General features: G+C 51.7%; 1 protein-coding gene across 1 annotated transcript in view; it reads right to left on the bottom strand.

Moving 5' to 3' along the window:
• The window catches only part of PLEKHG4B (pleckstrin homology and RhoGEF domain containing G4B), a 61,888-nt gene that overhangs the window by 20,963 nt on the left and 17,760 nt on the right, over nucleotides 1-23,165 (bottom strand). The window contains 5 exon segments of the mRNA XM_061187610.1: nucleotides 606-699; nucleotides 4,423-4,546; nucleotides 5,462-5,653; nucleotides 7,980-9,204; nucleotides 17,881-18,078. Coding sequence (XP_061043593.1) covers nucleotides 606-699; nucleotides 4,423-4,546; nucleotides 5,462-5,653; nucleotides 7,980-9,204; nucleotides 17,881-18,078 — 1,833 coding nt within the window.

Raw genomic sequence — 23,165 nt, 5'->3', positions numbered from 1 at the left:
CGCTTGGCACACAGGAGCCCTGTGTACACACATCTGAGGGAGACTGAATGTTCTCAGGCTCCTGTCTGGCCCTGGGTCCCTGAAACATCCAGTGGTGCCTCTCTCCCTGTTCCAGGGACTCCCTGGATTCTACTCATGACCTGGAATCCAGGCTTGGGGCTTCCTGAGGCCACCGCTAGACCACCGGCCTTGACCCCATCCCAGAGGGCTCCAGGACTCCTGGCCACCCAAGGTCCAGGGCCCACAACCCACAGTGAGTGGCGGCCACCCCTGCAGGCCTCCATTCCTGTCTGGGAGGGTGACTAACTACCCTGCACCCGGATTTAGTCGGACAGTAGACACGGATACGCTGTGAAGGGACGTCATCACCGTTCCTGCTGAGTCAGAGCACAAACCAGAACGTCTGCACGGCTGACCCTGGCCAGCTGGACTTGAAGGTCTGCAGCGAGACTGGGAGGGGGCAGGAGCAGGAACTTGCTTTGCTCCTTCCACCTCTAAGCTCAGGCCCCTCCCCACGTCTCCAGATTCACACGAGGGAGGTGGCGGCTGCTGACCCCCTGCGCCTGGAGAAGCACAGAGCCCCAGGACAGAACCCACCTGCTCACCTGCAGGGCTGCCAGGGCCCGGGAGAGGGCGGGGGCGGCCAGGCTCTTGCGCGCGTCCACCAGGATGACCAGCCCCAGCTCCCGCACCTCCTTCCTGGAGAAAGAAAGACAGGAGGTGTTAAATCTCGTCCAGAACGAGTTTCCCTGTCTCTCCATGAGACGCGTCCCCACCCAGATGCTCTTGGCTCTACGAGTTCGGGACTCTTGACTTGACACACATCGACCTTCCGCTTCCTGAGGAATCAGCTGCACCTCAGTTGGAGGTGGGGCAACCGGGACTCACTGTGGTGGACCAGTGGTGGGGAGGTCTGCTTTCTCTCTCCTGCCCACCGACACCCACCCAGCTGCAGCTCTGGGAGAGTGAAGCAGGGCCTTCACCCAGGAGCCAGAGGCTCCTGGGAGTCTTTGGACTAGTTTGTCTGTTTGGGTCGATGCAGGACTGCAGAGCATCCCCTGAAACTAAAAATCTCGCCACGTGCTTTTGAAAACCCCGTTGTCTGTATTGTGAGTGTGATCAGAAGCTTCAGTTCCAGATTCAACAGGAAAGAATAACAGGCCGGGACAAGTCGGTATATTCATTCTTCAGAACTTTCAGTGTCCCTGGGAACCGCCTTCCACTGTAGCTTCCAGGGTCAGCGAGTATTCTAACTCAGCTGGCTGTCTGGACGCTGGTCTCTAGATGCACACGCAGCCGCACTGAGCCCGGGACCGATGCCTGCTTACACAAAGCTGGCAGAGCTGCACGGTTTTAGTGCCATGTTCCCGTTCGCCCCCCAGTCAGGTGTGCTCAATTTGGGGTACAACTGCTAAAGAACATTTTAAAGGGTGTTTCTTGGGGGAGGCCAGGTACGAGGACAGAAGTGGGGCTGTGGAGCCCAAGCTGATGCGCCCGGTGCTGCCTGCTCCTCGAGGCCCAGGTGGGAGCAGGCAGGTGGACGCTATGTCTCTGCTCAGGGACTTCTCGGTGCCCACCTGCTTGGCCACACGGGTCCTGGTCAGTGCTGCCACGAGCTGGGCGAGATGCTCCATTTCCTCGGAGGGTCTCGTGTCCACCCTGCCGGTCAGGCCGGCGGCCTCCAGCAGGGACGGCTGGATCTCGCTCTGTTGTCGTGGGCCTCCCTTCCCTGGCGCCCCCGGCCCTGGGGTTTCCCATCATCTGCCAAATCAATCGCGGCCCCAGAGCCCAGCAAGTGGCCTCACCAGGACCACAGGGGCGGTCGTGCTCAGTGACTCACAGGCGCTCCTCTACGACGTCACCCACCTGGCAGCTGGCAGCACAGCCCCGCCCTTGCTGGGGGCTGTTCCCGGGGTCAGACGGCTGCTGGACCCTGGTCCTGAGCGGCTGAGATGGATCCCTTTGCTCTTTCCTGCATCCACATTGGTGCCAACTGGAACCCCAGACCAGATCCGCTCCTCTTCTGCCTGCCCCTGCTCTGGACCCCTTGACTCCTCTGCTTCGCCCTCACTCCCACCGGCCGGCGGCCTCCAGGCCCCCAGTCTGGCCCCTTGGGGTCCCTGGTCCACCCCAGGCCGCTGTGCAGACCTGCCCTGGATGTCTGGGTCTGCATTTCTGCAGAAACCTCAGAACTGTCTTCCTGAAGCTGCCGGCCGCTCGGCCTGCCACACGCCATGGTCTTCGGCCCGGGGGGGGGCCTGCTGTCTTCACAGCGTCTTCTGTCCTCAGAAAGCGCCCGACTGCTCCAGGCCTTGTGTGTGCCCTTGCTCCCCCTCTTGTCTGCAAACCCTCTCCCTCCTCCAGGGCACAGTATGTCTGGGAAGTCCCTTTCGGCACTGTGGGCTTGTCTCACCCTGGGAGCTGCGATAATTCGGGTTCACGTGTGTGTCTCCATCAGGGCAGGAACTTCTGCTGTTCCCTTTTGTATTCCCAGGTAAGTGTGGATGGCAGGATGGATGGGTGGATTCCTGTATGGGGCAGGAGGGTGCATGGATGACAGCCAAGATCCTTTCCGAGTTTAAGGTTCTGTGTATCTAAGAGTTTGATGGCAGTCCTTTCACGAGGCAAACTCATAGGAACGCGGGGCTCCTTGTAACACGCCTGCGGGAACCGATGATGAGACTCTCCCGGGCGCTCCTCCCAAAGATGCGGCATCTCAGGTGCCTCTTTCCAAGAGCTGAAGGCATGTGGCTTCTCCCGGTGCCGCTCTCTATCAGGACGCTCACAGCTACAGCCCTTGTGCGGGAATAACCAGCCACACCTTCGGGCTCCAGAACAAGTTCCTCTAAGTCTTCAGAAACATTTTTCTCCCAGGTCTTCATGAGCCGGTGAGCAGCGGCGGGCTGTCTGCACCGCCTGCAGCAAAGTGGAAGAAGCAGGGGTCTGGACATCCAGCTCAGCCCCGGTCCCACAGACTCCACAGCAGTGGGGGGCCCTGGTCAATTAGGACCTCCCTGCAGTGGTCAAAGGAAAGCTTCTGGTAAACAGAAAATGTCATTATTCTAGGGCTTTGAAGGTGTTTACCTGAGGCGTATAGAGTATGAACTAGTGCAAGGATGAAACTAATTTTTTTCAGAGTCGTTTCATTATATTTTGAAATCTGTGCTGTAAGATAAGTTTGAAATCCTAGGCTCAGGGAAGTAAAAGTAGGCCCTGCAAATAACTGGGAGCCTTGCTCTGCGAAGGAGCCTGGGGGAATGCAGTACTTTTAAGTCCTTTCCTGCCTATGTGTTCCCACACTGACTGTATCCGTGCTACTTAGAAAAAATTTCAACAGAAAGTCAATACTCCACAAACGAGCATGAGGTCACAGGTGATCCTGTACCAGGGAACGCTCCCATGTCACGCGAGGGCACACCAGGTAGTGTGTTCCCACACACGCTCACACGTGGCGGTGAGTCACCCAGCATGCTCTCACATGAGGTCACGTGACTTCACCCTAGGGACTGCACAGAGATTATTTCTAGCCCCTCTAGCACACCCATGAGACATCCCTTCACCACGGCACACTACCGAGTCCAGCCAAGGGCAGGGCTGGGATTCGGGGCCGGGATTCGAACCTGGGTCGTTGACCTTAGGACTGAGCCCTGGGGCTACGTCCACCCAGCACCGTGGAGGCTCTTGGTCTGATGGCCGTGAGGGAGCCCGAAGCCTGTCTGCACCTGATGGGAGTGAGGGGCCCCAAACAATGCGCTTTAACCGTCCTTGACTCTGGTTCTCCGTCCGCCCCCATCTCTGTCCTTGGTCCATGGAGAGCCCTGGAGAGGGTCACCCAAGCATGTCTGTCTGCTTCCTTGTGTAGGGCGCAGGAGGCAAGGTCCCCTGGAATTCCACACCAGAAAGATGCGGCTCTGGAGGGGCTGGTGCACTTTCCTCCTGGCACGTATGCTGCTGGCTGCCCGGAGGCCCAGCGATGACACAAGGCCTAGTTAGCAGTCAGTCTTCTCTGCTTTCTGGTACCAGGTACCTCCTATTTGTATGATTTCTTCACCTGGTTATACTAAACATTCTGTTTGTATCAGCTCGTGTCTTTAATCAAGGTCACTTCAAATCTTTTTTAGAAAGAGGTGGAGCAGAAAACATGAGATAAATAATGCTTAAAGCAAGTATTGAGCAATGAAGAGCAATGCAGAATTCAGGCCTGCATTCGGAGGAGAGGGGTCCAGGCGCACGGGAGGGAAGGGGTGTGTGGGGGACGGCACGTGAGAGCCCGGGCAGGAGGGCCCGGAAAGAGGGGGAGGTGGGAGACGGGACCTGCAGCAGTGACGTGCCAGACAGCAGAGCCCAGGAGCCACCCGAGATTACACCTCAGTGGGGTTTATCCTCAAAGGGTCTGAAAACTGGAGGCGGGCTCAGTCCCACCTGGGGATGGTGTGGAGGTACTTCAGCAGACGGGTTAGCTCAGCACTGGACATGTGTTCGCTGGACCAGAGTGGGCCCCTTGTACAGACCTGCACCACCGCTCTTCCCTGACGGTCTCGGGTTCCTGCAGAAACAGAGGTGTTGGAGGAGGTCATTGAGAGGATGTGACCGCTAGTTGACCCCCGAGCTGGACCCAGTCCCCTGTGCTCCTCTGCCCTCCTCGCTCCCAGAACCTGCCTAAAGACGCACCTTTGAGATAATGGTGTGGCATTGAGACCGACCGGAGAGTAACGTGACTGAGCCCAGTTAAGGCCTCCAGGTAAACTTTAAGATTCTGGCGGGCGGGGTGGAAATCTTGAGGCCGCCCTATACAAGCCTGGTATATAAGTTACCTGCCACCTGCCAATGTGGAGTGTGGCCTCTTTCTTCAGTCTCTCTCTGCCCTCTGTGAGTATGTGGGCAATTTCAGATTCCGCCCAGGAAGGTCCCAGGAGGCTGTGAACTAACAAGGGGCCATCGTGAAAGGGGGTAGCCCCCCCTAGGGACACCCGCGGCTTCAAGCTCGAGGAGTATGGAGCCAGGACCTGCAAACACTATTTGAGTTATTGGCTTAGATGTGAGATCTGTTGGGAGGGCAGAGCCTGGTGTTCACCTGGGCGGATGACAGCCAAGCTCACCTGGGAGGGTGAGGGCCATCGCCATGCTCTGACTGTTCGTAACCACCCGAATTCAGATGTTGAAATCTTAATGCCTGATTTGATGGAATTTGGAAGTGAGACCTTTGGGAGGGGCTTTGGTCCTGAGGGTGGAGCCCACATGAATGGGCTTAATGCCCTTATAAAAGAGAGACCCCTGGCCCACCTGCCACGTGCGGACACGGTGAAAAGGTGCTGACTATGAACTAGGAGGGGCCTCACCAGCACCCACCATGCTGCACCTTGAGCGTGGACATCCAGCCCCCAGGACTGTGAGAAGTAAAGCTCAGTTGTTCATGAGCTGCTGGCCCGCGGTATTTTGTCAGCAAGACGGCCGTGCTCACCTGGGAGGGTGACCACCCCGGACTGCAGTAGCTCCTGGTCGATTTCCAGCTCCTGCCTGGGCGCCTGGCTGGGCAGGTCTCCTGGGCCAGGTGTCCACCCTTCACCCTCGGGGCACAGCGGCTCAGCAAGCAGGTCTGAACACCGGATGGGGCTGCTTCCTCGGAAGCTGCTGCCCTCTGCACACACGTCAGCTGCACAAAGGAAAGAGACCTGGTCAAAGATAACGCACTTCTCTGCTTTGAAGGCAGCTACAAATGCAAGGAGAAAACAGGAGACCTGTGAACTTGTCCCATTTCTGGTGGGAAAGGTCAGTGAGCACATCTGCAGGTCAGGCTTTTCCTGAGGAGTAATGAATAAATCACATAAATAAACAGGTTCTCGGATCCTGACAACCAGAAAACACCCAAGGGAGAAACAGTTTATACTGAATAATGTCATGGATCGTGACCTCAACGTGCTGCATCACCCCAGAGAATGAGGCCTCGATCTCACACGTCACCTCAGAGGGGGAGTCCTCACCCTCCACGCTGCGCGCCACCCTCTCCCTCACCCATCACGTCAGAAGGGGGCCTCGCTTTCACTCGTCCCCTCAGAGAAAGGGTCCTTGCTTCATACATCAACTCAGGGAGGAGGCTTCACCCTCACACATCCCCTCAGTGAGAGGCGCCTCGACCTCAAGCATCACCTCAGAGAGGCGGTCCTTGCCTCACACAGCTGTCCACAGAGGGAGGCATCACCCTCACACATCCCCTCAGTGAGAGGCGCCTCGACCTCAAGCATCACCTCAGAGAGGCGGTCGTTGCCTCACACAGCTCTCCACAGAGGGAGGCATCACCCTCACGCATCCCCTCAGTGAGAGGCGCCTCGACCTCAAGCATCACCTCAGAGAGGCGGTCCTTGCCTCACACAGCTGTCCACAGAGGGAGGCATCACCCTCACACATCCCCTCAGTGAGAGGCGCCTCGACCTCAAGCATCACCTCAGAGAGGCGGTCGTTGCCTCACACAGCTCTCCACAGAGGGAGGCATCACCCTCACGCATCTCCTCAGTGTGGGGGTCTGGCCGTATACGTGCCTCAGAGAGAGCTTCCTCGCCTCACACACCTCTTGAGAAAGGGGATCTCCACTCACGTATCACCTCTGAGAGGGGGCCTCATCCTCCAGCATCAACTCTGGGAGGGGGTCCTCGTCCAAACACACCACTTCAATGAGAAAGGCTTCACCCTCACACATCTCCTCAGAGAGTGGGTCCTCGAGTCACTTGTCACAGAAGAGAATGGGGCCTTCCCTCCAGATTCACCTCAGAGAGGGGGGGTTTCACCCTCACACAACACCTCAGAGAGGGGGGCTTCACCCTCACACAACACCTCAGAGAGGGAGGCTTCACTCTCACACAAATGTGACCTTATTTGGAAAAGGCTCTTTGCAGAAGTGAACTAGTGAAGTTTAGGGTGGGCCCTAAATTGAATGATAGGTGTCTTTACAAGAGAAAGGAGAGGGAGGCTGGAGACACAGTGAGACACAGGGTGAAGGGCAGTGAATTTGGCCAAGGGACGCCTGGGGCTCCAGTAGCCAGAAGAGGCAGGAAGGACCCTCCCCTGGAGCCTCTGGAGGGAGTGGGACCCTGGGACACCTTGATCTTGGACTTTAGGACCAGAAACGTGAGGATAATTTTCTGTTGTTCGGAGCCACGAAGTCTGTGGTACTTTGCTGTGGCAGCCCCGGAAATGAATACATGTAAACATTTTCAACAGTTGATATGGACATGGAGACAGGCTTCTACTGAATCAAGTGACCAGACCAATTGTCACAGGTGGGAGAGGGGAGGAGGAGGAGGAGGGGAGGGTGGGGGGGAGGGAGTGTGTGGGGAGGAGAGGGTGGGGGGAGGAGAGGGTGGGGGAGGGGAGTGTTGGGGGAGGGGAGTGTTGGGGGGAAGGGAGTGTGGGGAGGGGAGTGTGGGGAGGGGAGTGTGGGGAGGGGAGTGGGGAGGAGGAGAGTGGGGGGAGGGGAGGGTGGGGGAGGGGAGTGTTGGGGGAGGGGAGTGTGGGGAGGGGAGTGTGGGGAGGGGAGTGGGGAGGAGGAGAGTGGGGGGAGGGGAGTGTGGGGGAGGGGAGTGTTGGGGGAGGGAGTGTGGGGAGGGGAGTGTTAGGGGAGGGGAGGGTGGGGGGAGGAGAGGGTGGGGAGAGGGGAGTATGGGGGAGGGGAGTGTTGGGGGCAGGGGAGTGTTGGGGGAGGGGAGTGTGGGAGGGGAATGTGGGGGAGGAGAGTGGGGGGAGTGGAGTGCGGGGGAGGGGAGTGTTAGGGGAGGGGAGGGTGGGGAGAGGGGAGTATGGGGGAGGGGAGTGTGGGGGAGGGGAGTGTGGGAGGGGAATGTGGGGGAGGAGAGTGGGGGGAGTGGAGTGCGGGGGAGGGGAGTGTGGGGGAGGGGAGTGTGGGGGGAGGAGAGTGGGGGAGTGGAGTGCCGGGGAGGGGAGTGTTAGGGGAGGGGAGGGTGGGGGCAGCGGGGGTGGACATTTACCTTCCTCTCCTGTGCAGCTGGGACTCTCCACCGTGCCTGGACAGCTGGAGCCTGTGGTTCTGGTCCCCACCGCTTGTCCTCCCAGGAGACCCTCGGGCCTGGTGCTGGCTAAGTGCTGGGAGGCCCGCCGGGTGCCACCTCGGGCGCTTCTGAGGGACCTATCCCAGGATCGAGACCTCCTGGGAAGGGTCCTCCCTGCAGCTCCTGGACCACTCTCCTGACTCGGGATCTCCTGGGGGTCTCCCCCAGGGCCAGGGATCTCTTTCTGGGTAAGGCTGACTGCTGCCCCGGCCCCCCGCGCCCTGCGGCCGTGGGTCTGGGAGCCCCACGCCTCGTCCCCGATGGATTCCCCACAGCTGGAGCCCAGGGGCATAGGGTTCTGCAGGGCCTCCACGTAGGACTTCCTGAACCAGCGTCTGGCCTCCACACTGGCTGGGGCCCTGGGCGGCCGCCTCCTGGAGCTCGGGCTGCCCCCCTCTGCGTGGCAGGCGAGGGCCTTGGAGCCGTCCTTGTTGTCCATGGGGTCCAGCCTCCCTCCTGGTCCTTCAGGGCTCTCAGGACACTCCCAGGGGTCCTGCTCTGAGGGGCCAACCCCCGTGAGGCCTCCACTGGGACTCCCGGACAGGGTCCTGGGGCTTTCGCACTCAGCCCTTCCTGGGGAAGGAAGGCGGCGGGGCTGGTCACTGCTGGGATGCCCAGCGCAGTGGGGCAGCGTTGGGGTGTGCTTGGAAGGCGTGCCTCCCTGGGGAGCGGGGCTGGCCACGGTTGGTGCCGAGGCTGCAGCCTCCGAGGCGCTGCCGGGTGGCGGCTGCTGAGGCCCAGGACGGCTGGGGCGGCTGGGCAGGTTGGTTCCGGTGGTGGCGACAAAGACAGGGTCTGTGACGTTGTTCCAGGGGGTGCGGTAGACCGCCGAGCCCGAGGTCAGCAAGCAGTTTTGCAAGGGGACACTGCTCTGCTCCCCGTTCAGCAGTTCCAGGAACTGTCCCGTGAAGACACAGCCGTACATGGTCTCAGGGACAGCGACTTCCTCCGAGCCTTGCCCAAGCCGGGAGAGGCGTTTCAAGACCAGCCTGGCGGGCTGCCTCCCCGCCGCCGCAGTGATCTGCAGGTAGAAGTCCCCAGGCCTGAGCCTGACTCCGCGCAGGGGCGCCAGCTGCACCACCACCTTCTCGTGGACGCAGAGCGGCCACCCTTCGTGCAGGAAGAGGAGGCCCGCGTACCTGGCCTGGGACGAGAGGGATGGAGGGAGATCAGCGGCTGACGTGGAACCTGTCAGAGCCCCTGGTCTCTGTCCAGCAGGAGGGTGGGCGACCGGGCCCCCCAGCACCTCAGAACACCCAAGGGATCAGGACTGAAGACAGGGCAGTTAGAAACGCGTTTGTACAGCTCTTCCTGGGTGGCTGGGGGAGGTGGACAGCTGGGGACGGGGAGCCACCCCAGGCACAGTCTCAACCCCAGGGGTTGTGGGCTGAGCCACTCCCAGGGGTCGGCCCCACCTGGGCAGGGGCTGGGCTTTCACCCTCTCGCCCCTGCAGCCCTTGGTCAAAGCTCACGGCACCCACGGGCAGCCCGCAGGCAGAGCACGGCCTCTGGAACTGCAGGGTGGGGACCACGGTGAGAGGGCACTGATCTAGGGCACCCACGTCACGCAAGCTCCCACCCACAGCAGCCGTCCTTTCTACTTATTTGAAGGGGTCACTGGAGTTTGCAACCAAGCTGTCGATTATGGGGTGAGTCCTTAACCACCTCTTTGAGAAGAACTTGCTCTAGAAAAAAGGTTTCGACTTCAGGATGGATGAGCCAGTGTCTCCGTGGGGCATGAGGGTGTCAGGCTGTTAGGGAACAGCGGTGGGACGCCCACATGCCAGAGCTGCAGATACAGGTTCTGAAACGGGATCGCATTCTACTGTTTGGGTTTAGTTCCAGCATTTTTTTTGCAGCTTTCCCTACTCCAGCACTGACTTACTGCACATACCCTAATTAAATAATACAGAAAATGAAAAAGAAGAAAGAATCTCATCCTAATATACCTCTAGAGACTTTTAACTTTTCTGTGCCCTTATCCACTGTTTATTATTATTAGTTATTTAAACTGCAATAGTAATGTAGACAGAATTTGGTATTCTTGTCAGCAGTCACCCTAAGCGAGCACTTCTGTTACTCAGTTGCCATCCTGATGGCTACTTAAGGATCCTCTATTGTCAGAATCGACAGTGCTTCTATGGATTTCTATTGTAAATTAAAAATGCAAGGAACATGTTCATGATATCATTTTCATGATATTCTTCTTCTTTTAAATTATCATTTTCCGGGATTAGGATTACAGGATCAAAGGCTATGAATGTCTTTTATGATTCTTGACAATATGACCAATTTGTCATCAAGAGACATACTGTCAGCAGTAGGGTATCACAGTAAGGTATCACCGTGCCCGCTGATTAGCAGCGTAAGGCTTTACATCAAGAAACTGTTTCCTAAATTAACACGTATGCTGTGGAATATTGTTGTTTTAATTCACATCACGTGATTGTGAAGCCAACAGTTTTCTGATGCTTGTTTTCTGTAAATTCTCATGTACTTTTGCTCTTTCTATGAATTGTGGTCCTATTCTTGCCTTAGTTACTGCGAGATTTTAAAAAAACATTTAACAGACAGTAATTTTTTTGCACTCACCGTTAGCGGACACGTATCCACCACAGTTCTGGAAGGCAAACTCTCTACAGTTTTGATTGTTAAATCTTTCTACTCCTCTGGAATCCAAATTCAACAGATGCTATAAATATAGTCATGTTCTGAATAGTTCCAGTTCTGAGAAAACTCCAGGTTGAAAAGGAGCTTTCTTTCTCTCATTTCAACACCTTCTCTAAATGGTTGTTTGAGGGAATTCCCTGGCGGTCCAGTGGTTAGGGCTCCATGCTCTCACTGCCAAGGGCCCGGGTTCAGTCCCTGATTAGGGAACTAAGATCCCACAAGCCGGGCGGTGCAGCCAAAAAAAAAAAAAAACCAAAAAAAAACCCCAAAACAAAACAAAAAAAGGTTGTTTGAGGTGTTTCAAGGAAGAGGTGTTAGAACCAAAGCTTTTTTATTCAAAAGGAGGTGGGTGGGCTTCACTGTTTAAGAGCTACAGTTCAGCTGCTAAAAACAAGTACAGAGTCTTTCTTTATAATGAGCTTTCACAAAGCGGTTCAGGAACCTGCATGTCACAAGATCATAGCAGGTTTTCAATCATCATAGACGCATCACATCAGTTATTAACAATATCCCAAAAATCTCAGCATTCCTTTCCCGCTTGGGTGACTAAAAACAAAACAAAACAAAACTTTTCTGGTCCCTTGGAAAAGCCAGAACAGGGACTTGGCTGTGGATTAAATGTGAAAACTACAGCTGAGCTTCCCTGGGTCCTTGACAACTTCACATACTGTTGCCCCGTGCAGACCATCCACTGTCCAGGCTGTCCTGGGCAAGGGGGCAGGCGACCTTCCTGGGCCTGACTGGGCACAGAGGGACAAGCTTCCCTCTGCGTGTGTCCATGGAACACTGTCCCAACTATCTGCCTGTTGGGGTCCTGTCTCCCCGACCCTGTGGCAGAGGATGGTCCCCAGGTGGTCCGCTCAACGACATATTACCAGGCACCAGAAGCACCTGAACATATTTGTTCATATTTCAGGAAGACTGACCAGCTTCCCAGATGGTGACTAGGTTTTCTTCAACGTGCCCTTGGCCTGAGCTCTGTGCATGGAGTCTGGCTGCCACACGCAACTTGCTGCCTCGTCAGTGTCTGTATGTTTCAGCCAGGGCTGAGAATTACACACCCGGGTCCTGAGCAGTCAGTGAAAGCTGCCATAGACTAGAACATCACCTCTTATCTCCAACTTTTTAAGGTTTCCTTTCTATTTTGCTAATTAGGGGATGTTTCCAAAGTGAAGAAAGAAGAACAAGCAGAACTGCCCTGTACCCACACTCACAGGCCTTCAACAGCACAACATGCTAAGTCACTGCATGGCCTCTTGTGCTTGTTTTTATTTATTTAGTTAGTTTTTATAAATTTATTTATTTATTTATTTTTGGCTGCGTTGGGTCTTCCTTGCTGCGTGTGGGCCTTCTCTAGTTGCGGTGCGCAGACTTCTCGTTGCGGTGGCTTCTCTTGTTGCGGAGCATGGGCTCTAGGCACGTGGGCTTCAGTAGTTGTGGCACGTGGGCTCAGTAGTTGTGGCTCACAGGCTCTAGAGCGCAGGCTCAGTAGTTGTGGTGCACAGGCTTAGTTGCTCCGCGGCATGTGGGATCTTCCCAGACCAGGGATCGAACCCGTGTCCCCTGCATTGGCAGGCGGATTCTTAACCACTGCGCCACCAGGGAAGTCCCTTGTGCTTGTTTTTAAAATGTACGTTAAAAAACACAGATATAAAACAAACTTACAACCTCTTTTTGGCTTAATATTATATCACAATCATTACCTCATTTAAAAACATTTCTTTAAAACATTTTAATCTGTGTATATTTATACATTATTGATTTAACCTTCCTCCTAATATGTATACCTGTTTTTTACTATTATAAGTAACATTGCAACACGTATTATTGGGAATGAACCTGGACTTGCATTTTAGATCACTTGCTGTGGCTAAACTTTCTGAGTCAAACTGTGCATGACAGTTTAAAGATTCTGCATACATATTAAAACAACTGCTTTCCAGAGGGGTCATTACAATTTTCACCACAATGAGAAGAGCATCACCTTGTCTATCGTACTGAACTCTCTCTGCTCTGAATACTAACCTGTCTCTTTTTCTGCTCATTAGTAAGCAAAAACTTGTGTCTTGTCATTTGCTTTGCGTTTCTCAGACCACATGGTATATCTGTTTTGATTCTTTTACTTTCAGTCTTTGGATTGTCTTTGCATCTAAAGGGCAATTCTTATAACCAGCGTTTAGTTGGTCCTGCCTTTTTTCCAGTCTGACAATCTCTGTATTTTACTTGGAATGTTAAATTCACTTAATGACATTTAATATAATTATTGACATGGCTGGATTAAATCTATCATCTTGGCATAAGATTTCTATTTGCCCTATCTTTGTTCCTTTGTTCTTCCTTTTATCTCCTCTTCTATTTTTTAGATTCCATTTATTTCCTCTATTGAATTTTTAGTTATACCTATCTGTCTTATTTTTAGTGGTTGCTCTCAATATTACAATATGCATCTTTAACTTACCACAGTCTATCTTAAAGCAATATATTATTTTAAAACAATGTAACAACCTTACAGCAGTAAGGTAAAGTAATGACATTTCCAGATAAATAAAAGAGTAGACTAGCACAGATGCTATGCAAGAAATGCTAAAGCTATAATTTCAAATGTATAATTTTAGCGTTATAAAGCTATCATGCTAGATGCTATAATTCGATTTACTCCCTTCCACAGTTTGTGCTTTTGTTGTCATATGTCTTATTGCTACATTTATTATAAATCCCACAATATATTGCTTTAAGTGGTCACTAATCTTTAAAAGAAATTCACACTTACAAATTTAGCCTTTCTTTGCGCTCTTCATTCTTCTGTCGATCTGAGCTTCTACCTGGTACCAGATCCCTTCAGACTCTAGACCTCCCTTTAGCATTTCTGGCATAGCATCTGTGCTAGTCTACTCTTTTATTTATCTGGAAATGTCATTATTTTATCTTCCTGTTGAAAGATATTTTTTGCTGTATATAGAATTTTAGGTTGACTTTTCTTCCTTTAACTTTTTAAAGATATTTTTCCATTGTCTTCTGAAGTCCAATGCTTCCGATAAAAAGCCACCATCATTCTTATTGCTGCCCCTGTATGTTAAGATTTCCCCTTTATGATGGGTTTTCAGCATTTAATTACAATGTGTCTAAGTGTTGTTCTGTTGGTATTTATCCTGCTCCGGGTTTGATGAGCTTCCTGGATCTATGTGTTAGATCTGTGTTTTTTAAGAAATTGTTACATTATCCAACAATATTTCTTTAAATATTTTTTTCAGCCCTATTTTCTCACTCCTCCCCTTCTGGGAATCCGATTGCACATATGTCTGACTTGACACTCCCACAAGTTACTGAAGCTTGCTCACCTTTTCCCCTCCTCTCTCTCCTCTCTGTGCTTCCGTCTGCTTCATTTCTTCTGGCATGTCTTCAAATCATGTATCCTATCTTTTGCTGCATCCAGTCTGCATTAGTCCCATCCAGTAAGTTGTTTTTTTTTTTATAGCAGATACAGTATTTTTAGTTCTAAGATTTCCATTTTGTTCTCATTTTACAGTTTGCAAATCGTTCCTGAAATTCTTCATCCACTTCATCCATATTTACTTGTAGATTATTTAATATGTTTATCATAGTTTTTAAAAAGTCGGCCTTATAATTCCAAACCTGGGTAGTCTGTGAGTCTCTTTCTATTGACAATTTTTTCTCCTTTTTATGGGTTGATAATCTGGTGCCTTTGCATGTTTTGTAATTTTTAAATTTTATGCCTGAGCTTTTGCCTAAAGCAGATAATTTTTCACAAAGAGGAAATGCTCTTTACCCTGTTAGGCAGCTAGGATGAAGCGTTTATCAGTTTAAAGCACTTAGAAACAGAGCAAGCTTGGTGTGGGTTGTGGCTTTAAACTCTCCAGGAGTCCAGTGAGATATCTCTTCACTTTTCAGCTCAGCCCCCGACTCTCTTGGCCACCAAGAATAGCTTATAAAATTTACATTGGTTGAGGCTCGGTTCAACTTTCATAAATTTCGGTTTACCAACTGTTTCAAGTGCTCCAATGGTTGGGTTCACAACTCTCCATCCAGGGAGGCCTGGTACCAACCGCTGCTGGACTTCTGAACTGGGACATGTTAAAACTATGAGACAAAAATTTCAAGACTGTGAGACCATGAGACCATGAGAGTTGGAAATCACAACACTTTGAAACTGTGTGATTTTAAGATTTTGATATATTTTGCTTTCTGTTCCCACCCCTCAGTCTCCACTTATTCTGTTAGAGAATTTCTAGGATTAGTAGAGAGTATTATCGTTCCATTCGAGGCTCCTCCAGATTCCAATCTGATATTCCAGCCCTGAGGTTTCTGAAGTCCGGTTCCTGCTAGTCTGAGCAGAGATGGTCTTCCTCTGGCAGCTCCTCATCCATCCTCCCTGAAACCTCGGTGACTGGCCCCAGGGGTGGAAGTGTCTTCTGCTCTTTGCTCACTTAGGAAGGCATTGTCACTCCACGGTTAAGTTCTTTTAGCTCTTTGTGTATCCACAGCTCTTGGACGGCTTTAGAGGAAGGTGTACTTGTTTGGTTTGTATCAGAATTTCTTGTTGTTTTGGCAAGAGCAAAGGTCTTTCATACACTTCTACATCCTAAATGGAAATAGGGCTCACCTGTTCATCAGCTCTAACTGTTTTGCCAGTTTCCTTTGTGGTTCTCTGTTAGGAGTACATTTACAAATTTCCAAATAGAAGGGTGTCTTTTAAAAACTTGATTTCTAGTTTTATTGCTTTGTGGTCTTAAGATATCAATTCTTTGGTATTTGTTAACACGTTATTGCTAATGGTCAATTCTGGTCAAATTTGGTAAATGTATATGAATGCTTAAGAATGTATGTTCTTTAATATTCTCTAATTGTATACGTTCTTGAGATAAATGTATATCTTCTAATGGTAAAACTTGGCTAGAATTTTATCAAATATTGGTTGAGTTTGGAGAAGGTTCCATTTGTGCTTGGGAACTATATGTATTCTAAAATTGTTGGGCTCAGCACTCCACGCATGCCCATTAGCAGAGAGAGATATCGTGTTCAGATGTTTATCTTAAGTAATATGTAAGTGGCCTGCTTTTCCTGTTTGCTTTGAAGGGAGGTGAAATCTCCCACTTGTAATTCCCTCAGTTTATGCTTCAAGCATTTTCAGGCTATGTTGTTAGGAGTTTACGGATTGTTATAGCTTCCTGGTTGTTAGCAGTACTATTATCGAATGGTCCTCTTTAGCCCTATCAATGCATTTGCCTTTTACTATATTTAGTTTGTTATGAACATCGCTACATCCATTATCCTCGGTTAGAATTTTGCTGGCCTGCCATTTTCAACCTGTTATTATATATGTTGTACTTTTTATTTCCATGTTTTTATCTTGTTTATTCCCTTCTCCTTTTCTGATTTCCATTTGATTTCATTTTTTAAGTTCTAATCCCTTGCCCCTGCTTTCCCCCCTTGCAGAAACATTCTGTTTTATATCTTTCTGATTACTTTTCTTTAAACTTCTCCAAGCATTTTTTTGACACAAACTGTGATGAAACAAAGTTACAAATAAGTCAGTGAGTGATTTTAAGCATTTCTGGTTTCTACAGAGGGATGGGAAAATGGTGGTCATCGAACTCTTATGTTAACATAGAAACTTATCTTGAAATTAATATGATTAATAATGATCTCCAAGCCACATACTTCGATGATACTTGGTAAATGAATAAAAACTGCATTGAATTTACATTAACTAAAATATTTTTATATTCACAGTTGTCAAGATAAGTTCATTTTCTCCTATGTCATATAGATGATCAAATTTTAATTTCTTAATTAAAAAGTAAAAAGCAATATAAATATGAAAACAGTAAGGCTGTCCCTAAATTTCATTTTATGCTTTTTAAATACTTATAAATATGCATCCATATTAAAGAGTAATATTATTCATATGGCTTTTTCAGAAGATAAGCAATTTGGAAGTGGGAAGGGTGATGACTTGTTAAAATGGAAGGAAAAAGAAAATTAGAAGAAAAGGCAAAACATTAGTTCAGAATAGCTTTTCAAGACATGCCTTTGAAAGGGAGCAAGTGTTTTCAGATCCACCTTAAAGCAGCTTGGCTCTGTGTGCTGCTTTTATCTCCTGACAGGCAAATTTCTCTGCTTCTTCCCTATCAATCAACACCCTTTAGATGTGCAAAAGGTACATAATCATGAAGGAAATATCCTCTAGGCAGACTACTGCAAACAAAGAATTAAATCTAGGATATCCATGGTCATTTCTCTACCACACTCAGTTAAAAGACATTCAAAGAGTTTAATAAATCGAAGTAGCCCAGTGGTAGTTTTTCAAAGAGCCCTAATTCAATATGACTGGAGTAGTAAAAGGTGATGATTAATAAAGATCTTACTTTTTAAGATCTAGCCATGAATCTCTGCAGTTCACTGCAACATACCTGCAACGTGGCTGTCATTAGTTTTAACACTGCCTCAGAAATAACCTACAATAAAAATATCCTCCAAATAAACTAAACACATGAGAGATTCATTCAGCAGGGTCTGTCTGTATATACTGGAACTGCTCCCGTACGTTCTGAGATGACTACTCAGGAGGGGGACTTAGTCCCTTCGTATATAGACTGGAGTGAGAGTTCCCTGGGGCACCAGAGAGAAGTCTGCAGACAGTGGGCTCCATGCTCACTGGCAGGTTGAGAAGCCCTGTTTCTGGGGCATATGCCTTATTTCACCAATTATTTGGAACCAGGAAAAGGTGGAGCCAGAAGCCAAAGGGAATAAGCTGAGCCAGTGCCCAAAGGACCCAATGGAATAGAGGAAAATGGGACGGTTTCCCCAGTTATGTGTTTAAACGCTACAAAAAAAAATGGCTGAGACTACAATTTATTTTTATTTTTAAATAATACCCTGCTTTCTTTCAGAAAGAAAACAACAAATGCTTACTTGAATGATGTCCGCTTAACCCCTGGATTAGTCTGAAATGCACAGAAGCATATCCTCCTTTGCTTCCTTCACCAGCATATTCCCCTGGATCTTAAATCCCTACAGCTCAGATTAGATATTTTCCAGCTACCAGATTAAAACACTGCCTGTCTCTTCTCCCTAGTCAAAAGTGAACGGGCGGGCCTCCCACGGGCTCCATCCCCGAGGAGGTACTCACACAGGCCTCCCGCCGCAGGTGCTGCAGGGCCCTCTTGGCTGGGATGAGGAAGTCCATGAGGCAGCGCAGCCCGTCCCCACCGTAGAGCTTCTCGGCCACGCTGAACAGCTGCCAGAGCACCGTGGCTGCCGTGGCCTCAAAAGGTGGGTAGAGGGCAGAGAGTGTGCTCTGTATGTAGGTGTCAAGGGATTCCAGATCCTGAAGTGGAAGAGAGGTTTGGGAAATTTAATACATCTAATAAGACAGGTGCACTGGACACCTTCACAGGCTAGCACTGAGGTGTCCACTGTGAAGGCACCCGGCATATGTCCGGGGATGTGGTTATCTTTGTGAAACACAGGAGGTACGGGCGAATCCCCAGCACAGAGAAGAGTTCCTGTTGGGGAGGATCTGTTGGTCCCCACGTTGTCACAGAGCGGAAGCATCTGAGGAAGTGCCCATGTCTGTAACAGGTACACCTGACACCTGTGCCCACGAGGGGAACCCTATCTAATGCCTGTGAGTGACGGCTGTCATTGTTACCACAGGAGGCACTGCCAAGTTTGGTCTGACATAAGTTCCATCCCATCAAATTCTGAAACATGCACCTTAAATGCTGCTTTTTAGGATCTTCCGTGGGGCATGGGGAATTTCTCAGGGGCTTCCCCCTTCCCTGGTCCCCCTTCCCCCGCACTCCTGGCGCTGCATAGGGAATGGGGGGCCCTTGTGGAGAGGACAGAGCTGGTCCATATGCCATTTTATACTCAGAAAAGAAGTTCATCCTAGGAAATACATTTTACTTGTACTGATGATTTTTTAAAATTTAAATAGAAACCATTAGGGCATCCTGCATCAAAATCCCGGAACTGTGCTCATTCAGTCATTCCAAACATAGCTATCATTGGTATCTGATTTCCCCTTTAAATTTTGGTGCAACATGCTTTTATATAAAGACAGAAAACTTTTAGTTTAAAAAATACTTAATTCTATTTTTAGATGTAACATTTCCTGAGGAAATGCCATAAGGTTTATTTGTTTGGAGAGGAAATGCAAGGCCACAAATAACAGTTAAAAGCCAAAGAGGTTAAAATTGCATAATTGATTTTTAAAGGAACAATGATTACTGTCTGAGACTCCTCTGAATGGCTAATCATAGATACTTTCCCAAGGCAACTGAAAATAAAGCAGTGAATCCTCTAAGTCTGCAGTAAATGAGGACCCGAAGAGAAGCCATCTGTCCTGCCCGAGAGCGAGAGCCGAGAGCCGAGGGCCATGTGCTGCAGGTCAGTTCAGAGGCTGGAACCCCCCCACCTCCCTGTCAGCCTGGTGAGTCTCCCAGGCCCGCACGGGCCTTCCTGCTACCTCCTGCTCCCCCGCCAGACAGGGCCACTCCCTTGTCAATAGGAATTCTCTACATACTGATTCTTCCCCAAAGTGCCATGTGCTCTGGCTTCCAAGAACTCAAATCACACCTGAGTCACAAACAAACATCAGTCCAGGGACTGAACGGAGCTGGTCTGGAGCGGGGGCAGGACTCAGCCTCTTCGGAAGTTACTAGAGATACAAATCGGCTGGAAGGAGGTGGGGTGCGGCCCTGGAGCACAGTCTCTAAGGACCTACTTTGATTGAAACGCAAACTTCAGGCCCTCCCTGGGAGAGACGTCCTCCTGCCGCTCAGATGCCCAAACCCAGGCCCGTTCCTCCCCCAGACCCACGGGGCAGGCCCCGATTCCTCGGTCAGCTGTGGTCAGCAGGATATCGGCCCCCACCTCACCAGCTCACCTTCTGAAAGCTGCCCAGTGTCGGGGGGAAGGGGCCGCTCCTGGAGATCCCACAGCCCTGGTCACCCAAGGGGCAGCAACGGCCTCCCCGGCCCCTTCTCTGCCCTTCGGTTCCCGCGGTGACCGGGTCTGGCCCCGCACTCAGCCTGGGGGACGCCCCTCCACCAGCCCCCATGCCCTGTGCGGTCCCCCACTCGGAGCCTGGTCCTGGCAAGAGCTGCCCAAGGGAGCTGCCTGCCGCCCGAGAGGCCACTTCCCAGGTTAGGTCAGGCGAGGAAGCCTCGGGAAAGCCAAGGGAGCGACTCCTCTAGCCTCTCCTGCGCTCACGTGCCCGAGGGCGCTGCCTGCACAGCCCTGTCCAGCTGTCGCCGCTCTCGGGGAACCGCCGTGGGAGCCCCCTGCCACCCTGATGACGGGGCTCACTCCTGTCCTCGGGGAGAGGGTTCTGATGGACCAGCCAGGTTACCTGACCGGAGGCGGACGTCTAGGGCCTGCACCCCAGAACAGACACGAACCACCCCGCAGCCTGAAGCGTGCCCCAGGCTGGCGTGCTCGGTATAGGCAAATGTTCCTACTTGCACACAAATTATAGGAGGGGGCAGCGGACATACAGGAGCCTGAGAGCAGAAAGGCAGAAACTATTACATTATAGCAAAACCAAATTACCTTGAATATACTCAATTCTGCTTAAGAAAACAGGAAAGTATACAGTACGTTTCAGAAAGATTTCCATAAGAAATGCTTAAAAAGAGAACATTGTTTAGTATCTTAAAGGGTGAAGTTCCATCATCTGGTACATCTGTCTGTTTAGCATAGTCTTCCCTGATGTTTGCTGGGCTGTGAGTGTGTGTGTGTGTCTGTGTGTGAGCCTGTGGGGTGTCTGTGTGTGTGTCTGTGCATGTGGGTGTCTATGTGTGTGTCTTTGTGGGGTGTGTGTGTGTGTATGTTTATGTGTGTGTGTGTACACCTAGATAAGTAGGGAGCCAAGTGGGCAAATTCTTAAAATCGTTCCTAGGCCTCTGGGTGCAGAGGCAGAGGAGGGAGTGGACACAGGGAGGGAGAATGTCCGTTGAGCATTTCTAACTGTTTCCACCTGGGCCCGCTCTCCACATGGTATAACTCACCCATTCACCAAAACCTGGCAAACCATCAAAACATCCCAAGTAGACAGGAAAGGACTGACTTCTGAAACAACTCAGGATTCCCGTTTGAAGCAAATGCACATACGGACATGGCTGGTTTCAGAATGTAGGACTGCGCCTGTTTACTTGATCATAAATCTAACCGCGGCTTACACTGTGACAAGTGTGAACACACATTAGTGAGATGGCTGAGACAGCACTGGTGTGAAGGCATTTGATTACCATTCCGCTGCACTGAGAATCCTGTGTTATTTGGCCGACAGCAGAACTGCTTTTGCCTTTTAACAACAGAAAATTTACATCTGGAAAAACATTTTAAAGCTTCACTCTTGACGAAGGATTTGTTTTCCCCGCTAAGTTTAGTAAAATTTGGGTGACATGAGAGTGACTTCGTGGCAGCAAGTTCCTCCTGCCCTGCGCCTGCAGGAGAGGACCCAGTCTCGGTGCACAGGCGTGCCCCGTGACCCTCTAACCTCGCGTGTACTGGAGATGAGGAGACAGAGGCTGGGGTCTAGTGGGAGCCGGTCGCAGAGACTTGGGAAAGATGCCCGCTGGAAACAACCTGCTTCTCCCTCCCGGGGGCAAGCAACAGCCAAATGTCACAGCAAACGGAGTTTCTTCTCACTTGGAGGCTTGTGCTGACTGAAGGATGCCAGCTGAACGGGGCGAGGGACCAGCAGGGTGCACGTCCAGGGGCCGGCTGGCTGGAGAGATGCAGCCGAGGCTGGCCCGCTGTGCAGTGCTCACATTTTAATTCAAGTGCAGCATCCCTGAGGATGAGTGAGGGTGTGAACCCAGGATGGAGCCGCAGGCCGTCTGCAGCCATGGCAAGGCAGCCCACACATCAGGAGAGGGTCTGCAGGGGCCACCCCAGGGAAGGCACCCAAGACGACAGAGTGCTGGATAGAGAGGGTCCCCAGCAGGCGGCGCACAGACCAGGTTCCGAGACCCTCCCCCACTACCCTGAACAGACATGGGCTGGCCTCTGACCCAGTGCAGCCCCTCACGTCGCGATGGGGACAGAGAGCGCAAGAAAGTCAGAGGCATCGGCACAGCCACCTTGGGGACGCCTGCCCTGCGGCCACCCCGACGACCAAGGAGCCCAGACGCCCAATCTTGTGGGTGACCCCTTGACATCTGGGTCATCACGCCCAGGGACAGTAGGGCGCGTCTAGGACACAGGACGGGGTCTTAGATGGGGTTAGGGGAAGACCGGGCAGCCAGTCCTGTGCACCCGCCTCAGCCAGGCTGGGGGGCTTCTCCAGGACACAGTCATGTCACCTTGCTCTGAAAATCCACAGTGGGCTGATGTCAGGGTGCAGAGAGCAAACAGAAGTGGGCTGGGGCATGGTCCCAGAGGCACCGTCCCTGGATGGGTGGGTGGGGGGAGGGCAGCGGTCACAAAGGGCCCCCGTCTGGTCTGGGAGTCGGCTCCTCCGGCATCCCCATGACCAGCCCCCAGACACACCCCAGATGGCGCACAGCCTAAGATGGGACCATCTGAGCTGGGGTGCCTGTCAGCCAGGCACTTCTGCCCCAGAAATTCACCACTGTGGCCTTTGCCTCTGGCCAGATTTTAGAAATAAAAATCAGGCTGTAAGGGCGGCAGCAGGTACCCATCACGGGACACTGGAACCCTTCCGGCAGTCCGTCCGAGCAGTGGGCCTCCCTGTGGCCCACTTTCCATCAATGGCCACTTTCTCAGCCCCATCGGCGTGAATGAGGAGGCTGGCACGAAACCCACACTCCCAGGAGGGCTGCTCTGGGCAGCCGACCTGGTTACAGCCACTCAGGTACTCTTAACAGAGGTCTCCTTCCTGCAAGGGCCCAGTGGCGGCCCCCGGTGTCCTGTCCAGGGCCCCGATGGCCATCTCTGATTTCCTGTGTGCAGAGACCCAGAAACCACCTTTGAGTCAAAGAAAACCTGTCTAGGAAGCCTGGTCCCCTTGGCTGGGCTGGTGTGCTAGCCTGTCTATACCAGAGCTGTCTGCATCCAGCCTGCCCACACCTGGCCAGTCTACACCCGGCCCTGCTCTCCACTGGCCAGCTGCTGCGTGTTAGGGCTTCCTGGCCCTCCTGGCTGTGCAGGCTGAAGATGCTTCTAAGCCCAAAGCTGCACAGGGAGGGAAGCGCTGGGAAGGGAAAGTGCCTGGGCCTCTTGAGGTCCGCGCTCTAGGCTCCTGGAAGAGTTCGGAGGTCACCGAAAGCATCGTGTGCCCCAAATCCCGCTGGCCTAGCTTTAGAGACCCCAGGCCTTGGTGAGCAGCCGCCTCCGGCACATGTCCAGCTCTCCTGACCCGCGTTCTAATGAAATTGGCACAGGAAGCCTCCGGGAGACTCTGGATGCCGGCAGCTGGGGAGGGGGCTCCAGGGAGCCCTCGAC

Source organism: Eubalaena glacialis, chromosome 4, assembly GCF_028564815.1.
Source record: "Eubalaena glacialis isolate mEubGla1 chromosome 4, mEubGla1.1.hap2.+ XY, whole genome shotgun sequence".
NCBI classification, from domain to species: Eukaryota; Metazoa; Chordata; class Mammalia; order Artiodactyla; family Balaenidae; genus Eubalaena; species Eubalaena glacialis.
The sequence above is the reverse complement of the archived record's forward strand: the minus strand, read 5'-3'. Positions and strand labels throughout refer to the sequence as shown.